At 41.6% G+C, this 12,344-nt stretch overlaps 3 protein-coding genes across 4 annotated transcripts; 1 reads left to right on the plus strand and 2 right to left on the minus strand.

Annotated features, from left to right (window-relative positions):
- Positions 1-98: 98 nt before the first annotated feature.
- Positions 99-2,610, minus strand: LOC308114393 (telethonin). Its single transcript, XM_080471249.1, has 2 exons — positions 2,074-2,610; positions 99-765 (listed from the first exon to the last, which is right to left on the minus strand). Exons 1-2 carry the CDS (start codon positions 2,205-2,207, stop codon positions 420-422), a joined length of 480 nt encoding a protein of 159 aa, XP_080327375.1. The 5' UTR covers positions 2,208-2,610; the 3' UTR covers positions 99-419.
- Positions 2,611-4,637: 2,027 nt separating this feature from the next.
- On the minus strand, positions 4,638-6,621 carry mrpl32 (mitochondrial ribosomal protein L32). The gene is made up of 3 exons (XM_080471494.1): positions 6,452-6,621; positions 6,196-6,362; positions 4,638-5,162 (listed from the first exon to the last, which is right to left on the minus strand). Exons 1-3 carry the CDS (start codon positions 6,543-6,545, stop codon positions 4,911-4,913), a joined length of 513 nt encoding a protein of 170 aa, XP_080327620.1. The 5' UTR covers positions 6,546-6,621; the 3' UTR covers positions 4,638-4,910.
- A 1,190-nt stretch (positions 6,622-7,811) lies between these two features.
- On the plus strand, positions 7,812-12,344 carry psma2a (proteasome 20S subunit alpha 2a). 2 transcript variants are annotated; one of them, XR_013935618.1, is made up of 9 exons: positions 7,812-7,875; positions 8,327-8,403; positions 9,565-9,697; positions 9,877-9,999; positions 10,648-10,729; positions 10,872-10,945; positions 11,568-11,625; positions 11,716-11,890; positions 12,083-12,344. XR_013935618.1 is itself a non-coding variant. In XM_080471496.1 (8 exons), exons 1-8 carry the CDS (start codon positions 7,835-7,837, stop codon positions 11,830-11,832), a joined length of 705 nt encoding a protein of 234 aa, XP_080327622.1. In that variant the 5' UTR covers positions 7,812-7,834; the 3' UTR covers positions 11,833-12,344. The 2 variants fall into 2 exon arrangements, 1 of the variants encoding a protein (XP_080327622.1); XM_080471496.1 differs by having other exon boundaries at positions 11,716-12,344.

A 12,344-nucleotide genomic window follows, 5' to 3' on the forward strand; every position in this document is an offset into this window, starting at 1 on the left:
TTTAAATGGCAAATCATCACGATGTTGAAACATCCACTGCATAAAGTTACAGAAAGAGGAGTACACCACGGGGATATAAGGAAGGAATTAACACTCATCCAGATCAAGTGTGCAACGAGAGGCAGAATCACCCTCCAGACGGCTCAGAATAGCTTTATTAGACACTGAGATCTCTGACAACGACAAAAGGACAGAGTCGGTTTCAGAACTATTTCAAAGTATGTCATTAAATATATTTGCTCAATATAGCAAGTAGCTTATTTAAGAGCAACTGGAACTACTCAGAAGATCAGACGTCATTCTTTAAAGGCTCATGTCCAAGTTTTTTTTGTTTTGTTTTTTGTAAACGTTCGAATTAAAAAATTCATTTTAATTTGTTCACTAAGACCATGTAAGGTACCAGAACTAATACTTGAGCTTCACTCCCTTCTCTGCACCCGGTGAGAGCTCAGTCTGGGAGAGGACATCAGGCTGGAGGCCCTGAAGTTCTCCCTGGCCGGCTTCACGAGACGGTTGGCCTCCCGGGTCTCCGCTCCATCGGACTCTTCCTCCAACGCGATGGGCTGCGCGTTGCGGTCGAAGGTGACGGCGGCGCGATGTGGAGCTCGGCTGGTGGTCTTGAGGGGCAGCTGGTGCTTCGTCACGACTCCAGGGTCTCTGCCCAGCGTCAGCGTCTGGCTGGGGCTCCTCTCCACCATGAAGTGAACCACCTGCTGCTGCTTGTAGCTCTCCCTGCGAACGCTGTCCGTCTCAGACAGCGTCATCCTGGAACACGTTTCACACAAACCTGAATCATTATCGGCCAAATAGTGAGAAGTAAAAAGAGTAGGTCATCTGTAATGACGTGTAGCCGCTGAGCGGAGCTGCTAAACACTCAGGAGGAGTTTTCGATTCTTACAAAAGGAGGCCCTCCCACAATGAGGCAGCTCTGCTCTGGCACATGGCACCACGAGAGGAAGTACTTCCTCCTCTTCCTCTTGTTTGACCAACGAGTCTCATGTGAAAGTCTTAAAAAACTGTATAATTCTTTATTTCTTATACGTTTGATGTGCTTGTTTTGTCTGGAGCCTTAATGGACTGGTGTCTGTCTTGACACTCTTGAAAAGGAGATTTTTAATCTCAACGAGGTTTTTCCGGTAAAATAAAAATGAAATAATATGACCCCTTTAAGAGCCATGCTTATAAATTTATAAGTTGGAAATGTATTTTCTCTAAATTGACGGTAGTTGAAGCACTGCTTCAAGCAAAGCAGCCCATAATGCTCCCTCCACCGTGCTTAACTGCTCTCCTGGGAGGAGACACAGCCTACCATGTCCTGAAGACACAGTTTCTCTCTGGCAAACGTCAGACAAGCAGTGAGGGGTTTTAGTTTTTCCTAAGAAAAGCTGCAGCTTCATAAAAACAGATGGGTTAACTAGTTCCAGTAGTTTCTTTAAGCACTGAGCCATTACTCTCTGCATGGTTTCTATATTATCTATCTCTACATTATCTCTGCGTCTGGATAAAGAGTAGCTATGGTACTAAAAGTTTTGTAAACAGTTAAACTGAGTACTGGTTTATACCTTCACCTCGTCCTCTGCAACACAAATCAACATTTGGTTTAGATTCTTGAACTTCAAGTTGCAGTCTTAAGTTTTTGTTTTTCTAAGTGGTAGTGCTGCGAGGGCTTCATGGTTTTTATATTTTCACGTTTGATACCATCTTAAGACGAATCCACCAAAAAGCTAAAATATCCCAAATTCTTTCGCTTCTTCAGCGATGTTCAGTGATGACAGTGGCCACATGTTTGAGCTTCACTTCTTTCTTTTTTTTTTTTTAAGTAAACGTTTCAAGCTGTTTATATTCGGCTGATTGTTTATCCAAACTGGGAACATGGCGATCCCTCTCTGGCTGGTTTCTCAAAACAACCTGAATTCCTTGAAAATACAAAATTTAAGAACAGAAAGTCGTTAAACCTTTGATCTCGCCTCACAGCCGACCCCACAAAACACTCAACTGTGCTCATCGGGGAAGACGATTAAGGCACAAAACATCATATTCCAGTGAGAAGCAAAAGCATCAAAACAAACCCACCTAAACTGCGGCCTGGTTTCCAGGACCTGGCTCACCCAGCAGGCTTGGTAGCTCTCCTTCCTCCACTGGTCGTCCTCCTGGAGATCACAGCAGGAGTTCACCAGGAAGCAGCCTCCTCTGCTCACACAGTGCATGGTGTGATGGCGTGAAGGTCAACTGACAGAACTGATTGTTTCGCAGCTTCAGGAACAACGGTCTCTTCCACGCCAGTCCTCCTCCAGATGAACAAAACTCAACCAACACAACACAGCAAGCTGTCAGATCATCAATGTGTGTGTGTGTGTGTGTCAAGCAGTCTCAGATATGTCTGTGCGAGTTGTGCAATGTCTTGAATATCAAGTCTTGTTTCTATTTTTACTCCTCTGTGTCACATTGTATTGAATGTAGCAAATGCCCTCACTTCAGATGCCCCGGCGGTTATTTCCCAGCTCAATAGGAACTTTAACTCTTTCCAATCACAGGAATCCAGCAGGAAGTAAAGCTGCACTCGCTTCACCCGTCGATCGTTTGAACTCGTTTTCCTCGATTAAAAAAAACAACAAAAAACAAAACACCGTGATGTAACCTTAAACATGATATCACCCAGAAAGCCCTTAACTATTACCAGCACCTCCCCTCTGGGACTTTGTGTACCAAGCAGTTTTCTTTTCTGTGCTCGTCTGCACGACGGTCACAATTCAAGGTTTGAGGGAAACACATGTTTCCATGTGTGTGACGGGAGAAATCCTTAAAGTGAGTAAATCTCACTGGATGAGTGTGATATGAGGGTCCCTGCATCAGGAACGGGGGTTTTATCTCCACACTGCTCAAGTGTCTTACACTCAGAGCAGCTGGAAGCAGGAAGATCACCGACTGTCAGAACAGGCTTTAATAATAATAATACTTATTCAGTTGTTGTTCTTTTGTTTTATTTTTTGCTTGTTTTTGTTCATATTTGAAAATGTACAAGTATTATAAAAAAAATATATTTAAATACCCAAAGAAAAATTTGCTTCCACGCCAAATTGATATGAACAGTCAGATTTTTTAATTCATTCATTCCAGATATAAAATACAGACACACACAAAAAGAAAAAAACAATCTATGAATCTGTTTGTGCTAATAATCTGAATCTATCTATCCACCCAAACACATACATCCAAATTCAATAATCAAATTATATGATTATCCTGTTTCCTGCTATTTAAAAGGTAACGTTAACAAATGAATGTGTGTGTGTGTGTGTGTGTGTGCATACTCCACTGAAATATGAGTGATGATCAGCAAGTATAAAATGTGAGCCTTTACTTCCACAGATTGCAGTGCCCTTTGATTCCAGTCCCGGTCGGTCAGCAGCTGAGCTGGACACGCCGACTCTCCACCTCAGGTGCAGGATCAAACACGGGGGAGGCACGTACACTTCTGTGAGTGAACGACTTCACCTCTTGACCCGTGACTTCACGACACTCCGTCAGCCGCCTGTCACTTTAAATCTTGAGTTCTCGTGCTCCCGGGAGCCGAACTTTCATCCAACCGTGAGGGTGAAACTGAACCAGAGGGGCCCCGACGAGCCAGCGGAAGATATGCTGGACCCGTCCCAGCTAAAACAGCCTGTCCCAGCAACACTGGAACCAGTACAGGACGGCTTCAGCTCGATGATAAATCCTCACTAACCAGATGGAGCTGTGGTAACGGTAAATGTGCTTTCAAAACATATATGCAACCGTCATCCTGCTAATTAGTTTTTCACCAGGGCCATTTATCAATTCATCCGCAGCCCATGAATGTTGGTATTGAATTTCATTCAGGATAACGTGTCATGAGTGTTTATGGATCTCCTGGTGCTCTTCAATCACCGTGGCTGCAAAAATATACCAAGTGCGTCTGCCATCTTAATAAAAACATGTCCACTGACATCTGCTTCAAATGAGCTTATAAAGAGCGTCATCCTGCCATTAAATCAATTATATATTCCTTTTGGCAGATCACGTGATCTGTGCTTTGGTGTGTAGGCTGCGAGCCGCCGCATGCTCATCTGCTAAACCATCACACGCCGCCATGTTCAAGATAACTGGCACTATTGGCCAGTTTATAAATCTTCTGGAATATTACATGAATTAAAAGGTGCAACGCAACTTTCCGTGTCAGATTTTAACTCTTTATGATGGAACTCATTTGGATTCAGACCCAAAACTTCACCTCGATTCTGACGCTGGTCAGAACATCACTTTGTGAAATGAGTTTGTATTCTTCAGATGTTATTGTTCCTGCGATACGAGTGCCTCTCATATCAAAAGCAATAAAGCAGCCCCACAGCATGATGGTACTTCCACCGTGCTTTACACTTGAATGTGCTGGACTGGTTTGTTTTTGTGGCCTAGAAAAAAGTGTTTAAGTTTTCAAGAGTTATGTCTCCAGAGATATTTAGTTGGACAGTTTGCTGAATATTCAAATTTTATATACACTTTGAAAGATTTTTGAAAATTTGACTTCAAAATTATGACGGAACGAAACTCCTGCTGGTGTTTTAGCGTCATAATAAACAAACTGATGGGATCCGGATAAGTTTCTTTTAAATAGGGACTTTATTGGAAAACATCTGAATATTCCACATATTTTGTCATAAGACATCCGACTTCACCTCCGACAATCACATACAAAACAAACAGAAATGAATCGTGATAACAGTGAAAAGACTCGCTGGATATTTTTAAATGTTCCTGCACAACGACGACAGGTACACGATGTCGCGTCGCTTTGATCCAGCGGGTCCCTGTGAGCCAGAACAAAAATAAATGTGGTGTTTATCTGCGTCACACAGAAAGTACATACGATGCCCGGCGTCATTAACGCAGCATCAGTTGTTGAACCACGTGGGCCTCTTCCTGGCCCTTTCCACAATCCTCTTGTCTTTGTCTTCCTGGCTTGCCGTTTCCCCGTCGTACACCACGACAGTCTCCACAGCCGGGGCGCACAGCGGGCCGCCCTCCATTCTTTTAATCTGCTCGCGGATCAGGAAAGTCTCCTTGCACACTTTAGCGTAACAGAAGCCGCACAGGACGTGTTTCTGCTTGAGGTGGCCGCACTCCGGACACGGCTCGATGTTGTTCTGAGAGCGATGGACAGAGGAGGAGACACACACTGTCACTTGACTTTTTTTCAAAAGGACTTGTGAGAAATCTTTTATTTTATTTAATACACAGAAGTTTGTCGTCATTTAAGTCAATTCATTTTTGTTGTGACCTGTATTTGACCGATTCTGTATTGAGAGGACAAAAGTAATAACACCTGACTGCAGCCTCCATCACACAGGTGCAAATACTAAAAAATATACATATATTTGGCAGGCCATTCGAGGTTTAATTTGCATTGTTTGTCTGTATGCCAGATTAACAGCTGCACCAAGGTTTTTGGGATAGCGAGACTTATTTATTTTGTTGTAAGGTGTGTTAAATCCTTTATTTTCAGTTTGATTTAATCTAATAAAATCTAAAAAAAGGTACTGATTTTGACTATTTGAGAGTAATTACACACTTCCACTGATGTATGCGAGTTCTTGGTGAGCAGTAGGTGGACTTGAGGTTGGAGAGGTGGTGACTTTGCAAGTTTGATTCCCACAATGGACAAGTCACCACTATGGGTTCCTGAGTAAATTAATAAATGATGAAAGTATGATTAGTTTATGTATAAAAGTAGCAAAACAAACCGCGGCTTACGCTCAACAATTATAAATATTTGAGTTTCCGTACTTGGTTCCAATACATTATGTAGACACTAATAGGGATTATTATACTATATACTTTTCGGGTTTAATCTACTGATTTATGGTCTAATCTAGTTGGAGGATTTTAACTAAAAGCTTGGACACACACTTACCAGAATCATGTTGCACACAGCATGATTCTAAGAGAGAGGATCTAAGACAGGGGCATCAAAGCCTTTTCTTCAAGGATCAGGGTGCAGCATGTTTTAGAAAATCTCCCTGCTTCAGTTCACCTTAATCTAATGCTGATGTAGCACAATAATGAGCTCTTCATAACAGTCAGGTGTATGGACAGTGGAAGAGACCTAAACAATGCAGGACACGGGGATCTCAGGGACCTTGAGTTCGACACATATAATCCATAGTTATTCAAGTGTACCTTGACTTTCAGGAGTTTACTCTCAGCTCTCCTCCTGGTGCGGTTCACCTCGATGGAGCGTCTACTCTTGGGTGCTGCCATCCACAGGATGCCGTCCCAAAGGCCGGGGGTCTGGTCCGGGCTCTCAGCAGGCAGGAGGCCGGGGCCAGTCACTGCCAGGGCCGGAGCTGCACACAGGAGGAATATTGAGAAGAAATTCCAATGAGAATTGACGAGAGAGAGAGTAAGTAAACTGACAGTCAGGCTCAAAACTCACCGAGCTGTCGCTCCAGTCCAGCGGCCTGCAGCAGCCGGCTCTCAATGTGTAGCAGAGACCGTCTGAGGCTGTTAAACACCGAGGAGAAATTCATAGTTTATCCTTTTTAGCACATGTCCTTTTCACAAACCACTCACGGTCACCGAGCAGCCACGTCACTGAGCCGCGACGGAAGAGACGAACTCTTCGTGTGGTGAATGTGCGGGTCACAACACAGCGGCCGGTGAGTGACTGACATCTAGCGGCCATCCTGTCGTACTGCAACTAATCCAAACAAAGGCGAGCTGCAGAGAAAAAGTAACTCATTACGTTTCACAAAGAAAAACAAAGAAAAAAAACCAGACGATCATACAAATAAATACAAACTTTGACGAGAAAGAAAGAAAGAAAGAAAGAAAGAAAGAAAGAAAGAAAGAAAGAAGGAAATACTAAGAAGTTGACCGAAGGAATATAATAGGGTTTTTTTTATTTCCCAAGTCATCACAGCTGTAGAAAAATAGAAAAACACTGAATTATATGTGAAATGACTGTACTGATCCCGTGTATAAATGTAGATGCTGACTTGTCTTATTGTTTCTCTTTCTTATATATTTTTGCTCTCGATTTAAAACAGAAGATCTTTATTGGATGATAGTTTATTCAGAGCTTTTTTTCCAATTTTCAACTGTTTGCATTGCCTTCAGTTTGTCAGAGTGTTTAAATAAGAAAATTAAATGTATGAACTTGTTTTAAAAAGTAATAAAACATGATTTTTACCCCCAGGGTATTTGCAAGATTGAATGTAATACTTTGACATCAAGAATAATGTTTCATCAGTAAGTAAAATTGCATTTTCAGCATACACGTATCAAATAGACCCAAACAACACATTCAACCTCCCAAAAATGAATTTATTTTCAATATTAATATGAATGAAATCACATAATGTCTACCTAAACAATTTTACAGTCAAATGAATAATTGTTTCAAGCCATTCATTACAAAAGCTCAATTTTTCATCAATAGCGTTCTTAAATCTGTCCCTTATCAATTTTAGCCTTATAGATTTTATGGAGGAGTTTAAAAGATGTCACTTCAACTTTATTCCTAATCAAATACTTATTATGGAGAAGCCAGACCTTTATCCATGATGTATCATCCATGGATCTTTTCCCGTATGAAATAACACAGGGTGAAGTTGTAACCTTTTTGTGGAACATGGCTCTCATAGATTCATAAAAAAAAGAAAATAAAAACACATGTTTTATCAGATGAAAATACAACTTCAGTCATTTGCGTGACATGTTATGTTTACTTGGTGCCTCTACGAGGCGCTGTGCAGCCTTAAGTGGATTTGCAACTTTAATTTAATTTTAACTGCAGAAGAAGAAGACGAAAACCAACATGGCGGAACGAGGCTACAGTTTCTCCCTCACCACATTTAGGTAAACTTTGCTTTTATACTTACACTTTCGGAAATTAAGTCCCTGTAGCACGTTTTAATGTTTCTCGTTGACCGCCCGTCGGAATGAATGTGTGCTCTGTGTTGCGTGGAGGAGTGAAAGGGACGTTTGACGTTGGTGCACTGTCATCGCCGGGTAATGAATCGGCTAACGTTAGCATGGATGCTATCGGCGTTGTCATTAGAAACGTTGTTTGGGCTCATTTACAAAATCAGTGATTGAAACGAACTAATGAATGGTGTTCAAGACAAGTTAACAATTGTACATGTTGTAGCTGCTCACTCCTAAGTGTTTACTTACCTTTAGTCGAGCTGAGATGAGTCTGTAGGTTTCAGTTTCGTCTTTGAGTTTTGTGCCATTGTTTTGCGGGTCATTTTGTAATAACTTCAGCGTGATTTATTTATTTATTTATTTATTTTTCTCCCTCTCGTAGCCCTTCGGGTAAGCTGGTCCAGATTGAATATGCCCTGGCGGCTGTGGCAGCCGGAGCTCCTTCTGTCGGCATCAAAGGTACAAGAAGCACACACGTCTGAGTCGATCATACAACGATAGATCTTCCATGTGTTGAGTAAATATGAGTGACCAATCAAAATATTGCTGTGCTTTGACTCCATTTGTTAATGCAGCTCAGTCAACACAAGGTTCTTTACTGGTGTTATACACTTCGAACAGAGAATATAACATATTTGCACAGTTCCATCCATCCATCCATCTCCCATACTGGTTTAACCTATTCAGGGTGGCAGTACGCTGGAGCCAATCCGAGATAAACCCTGGGCGAGGGCAGGATTCACCCTGGACGGGTCTCCAGTCCACCACAGGACAAACACACTCACACCAAGGGGCAATTACCATTATTTCATAACCATTAACTATGAACAGTACTTTATGGACATTTGTGTTTGTGAGTTATACTGATCTTATTAGACCAAGACTGATTCAAGTAAACAAAAAACCCTTATTACGTTTTTTTGTGTACTTGAATCAGTCTTGATCTTTAAGATATTAAAAAGTAACCCCTGTTTTTGTACACGTGGAAGGTTTCTGAGTTCAATTATGGGGAATAACTACTACACAGACACAATAGAAGCGCCACAGAAACGGACATATTAGTTTGGTTAAAGTAAATCTAAAGATGTTCAGGGATGTGTTCCTTTGCCTTGTGAAGTAGAAGTGGGGAAATAAAACAATGACTGGATGGTGAATAGTTTAACTCTGACATAACTGAAGAATACCACGCTGCAAATTTTTATTCCCAATTATAAATTGTATTTACTGGTGAGGAATGTTGCATTGATTCAGGGAGTTACACTCTTGTAATCCTTCCATCACTGCCATTGGAGTTCTTGAGTTTCAGCCCAAACCAATAAACTTAACCAGCATTTCAGTCCTGGTTCGCTTTGAAAGCACATCTTTGGACATGATACTTAGTATGAACAGCTTCAACAATATATATTATGAAAATGACATTGAGGTGTTAACATTAGTTTAAAAAACTAAAGTTTATTTTAATCAAAGCGAACCTGCCCAGTGTGAAAACAGCCAAATACGGTGTGGCCTTCAGAATAACAGCGTGGCTGCAACAAAACAAGCTTTTAGAAAGGCTGTGAGTCGGAAGTAGTGGGAAATTGCAAGTCGGGTATTTCTAACATTTTATCTCTTGTTTTTCAGCTTCCAATGGAGTTGTCCTGGCAACGGAGAAGAAACAGAAGTCCATTCTGTACGATGAACAGAGCGTCCATAAAGTGGAGCCCATCACGAAGCACATAGGCATGGTGTACAGCGGCATGGGGCCGGACTACAGGTGGGGACTTTGTTTGTACATGTCGTCTATTTCTCTCAACAACATTGAGTTCAGTGGTGTGAAAAGTGTTTATACTGAAATAAAACCATACCAGCTTATTTTAAATCGACGTGTTGGATATGTTGCTTGTATTCCTGTGACTAATAAATATGAATATCCTGACCGATGCAAATGTGCAGGGTTTTAGTGCGACGAGCCCGGAAGCTGGCGCAGCAGTACTTCCTGGTTTACCAGGAGCCGATCCCCACGGGCCAGCTCGTCCAGAGAGTGGCCTCCGTGATGCAGGAGTACACACAGTCTGGGTGGGTAGACGCCAAGACACACCCACATGACGCTACAATCTTTGAAGGGGTCATATTATCCAGATTTTCAACACTTTCACGTGGGTCTCGTTGGACCAAAAACATTGTATTCAAAGAAAGTTTATTGCCCCAAATCCAGCTTCTCCTTGATTTTCCTCCATTTTAATATTGGATCATAGGAGCTGCATTCAGAATCTGCTGTGTCTGTGTAAACTGGACTAGCTCCGCCCACACATGCCCATCTTGGGAAGAGGAAGAAGTACTTCCTCTCGTGGTGCCATGTGCCAGAGCAGAGCTGCCTGATTGTGGGAGAGCCTACTTGATTCTGATTGGCTAAACCCCCGATGACACTAATAGGGTTTGAGTTCTGATTTGCTCGTTGGCGCAACACACTTTTTAAAAACTGAAACAAGCCAGGGAGAGAGAGGACAGACTTTCTTCACTTTTGGGGCGTCATTGCAGGTCTGGGAATTTTGCATAATATGACCCCTTTAAATGCCCCAAAGTTGGGAAAGTCACAGCAACCACTTACAAGATGACACCAGAAACATGTAATGAAATATTAGGCATGCATTTTGTTGATCTTTGTGTTTAGAAATGATGCAAATCATCGTCTTAAATGTGACTTTAACTGTTTGGTCCCTCCAGTGGAGTGCGTCCGTTCGGCGTGTCATTGCTGATTGCTGGATGGGATGAAGACCACCCCTACCTGTTCCAGTCAGACCCCTCTGTACGCTCCACTCCTTCTTTTCACATTTGCATGAATCACAATATTGCAGTCAGAGAGCCTTTGCAGATCAAAATTAAATACTATGATTGAGAGAAACTATGCTTAAAAGAAATATCTTAATTCTCGTGTTTGTGATGGGCAGGGTGCGTACTTTGCGTGGAAGGCCACAGCCATGGGGAAGAACTACGTCAACGGAAAAACATTCCTTGAAAAAAGGTACAAACATCAATGCTATTTATTTTTGTGAAATGGTGAGAACTTCATGTAGTCACAGTTAGAGTTAACCCTTATACTTTGATTCAATTCAACTTTATTTACATAGCACCAAATACAATACAGTTGATGCATTGTGTAAAGATGCATTAGTAGAACTGTCAGATCAATAAAAAAATATTTTACATATAGCAGACTGCCATGGTTTGGTGTTGCAGAGTGCGAACAGCACATTGAGCAACAGTATCTTTTATATCGGAGGTGTTCAATGACCGAATTAAAAGTTATTCATCTGCAAAGTTTCAATCTGATGATAAAAGTGAAAATAATATTGAATCATTTGAAAAGCTAAACACATTTCATGAAGTCCTGATGTTCAGTGGTGATAATATAAAATCTTGATTCCAAAACACACAAATATTGTGTATTATTTTAAGGCAGTAAATATCCGACTGTTAATATATAGGAACTGCAAATTCTATTGTCCTTTGTCCATTTTAATGTTTGTTATTGTTCCCTCATCTTCAAATTGGGATTGTATTCCAATCGGCTCTGAAATGGCTATAAATCATATTTAAGGTGTGTGATCGCCTTATTTATTTTTTTTCCTCTACTATCTTTTCAGGTATAACAACGATCTGGAACTGGAAGATGCCATCCACACAGCCATCCTAACGCTGAAGGTGCTGTGATAGCTTTTTCCATATCAGAGAGTCATTGTTGTTTGTTCCGCTCTTGGTACCAGTTATTTACGCTCCATCTTTGTGTTTCAGGAGAGCTTTGAAGGCCAGATGACCGAGGAGAACATCGAGGTGGGGATCTGCAACGAGGCCGGCTTCAAAAGACTCACCCCGGCCGAGGTGAAAGACTACCTGGCAGCCATCGCGTGAACACTCCCTCCACGGTGACGGGGCTCGACGGGCCACATTTCAAGACCAAGAATCCTCTGCGCAGTAGCCAATTGTCTCATCACGTTTTTACAAATCTGAAGCTGTCCAGTTTCAAAACACTGTAAAATCCCTGCACTGATTCAGTTTGACACGACACAATAGGACATCGACTAAAGTTTATCATTGGCTTTGAGATGGAAGACCAAATTCATGTTTTTTTTTTTCTGTCGCATAACGTGAGACGTGGCAGTTGGCTGCTGTGCAAATAAAAAGGAATGTGGGCTCTGATACGTGAAAATCTCGCTTCTTCTATTAAATCCTGTTGTGGCGTTGATTTGTAACACTGAAGGAGGATCTAATGGAGAAGTTTGAGATTTGACTGTCAGGAAGTGGTTGCCTGTACAGCAGTTTTACACAACTTTCTTTTTTTTCAGGCTAGAAACAATTCTAGAGTTTGTACTTTCTCTGGTTATCTGTCACTTATTCAAATAAAAAGATGGTGTTGACTCCCA

Source organism: Lipophrys pholis, assembly GCF_963383615.2.
Source record: "Lipophrys pholis genome assembly, chromosome: 9".
NCBI classification, from domain to species: Eukaryota; Metazoa; Chordata; class Actinopteri; order Blenniiformes; family Blenniidae; genus Lipophrys; species Lipophrys pholis.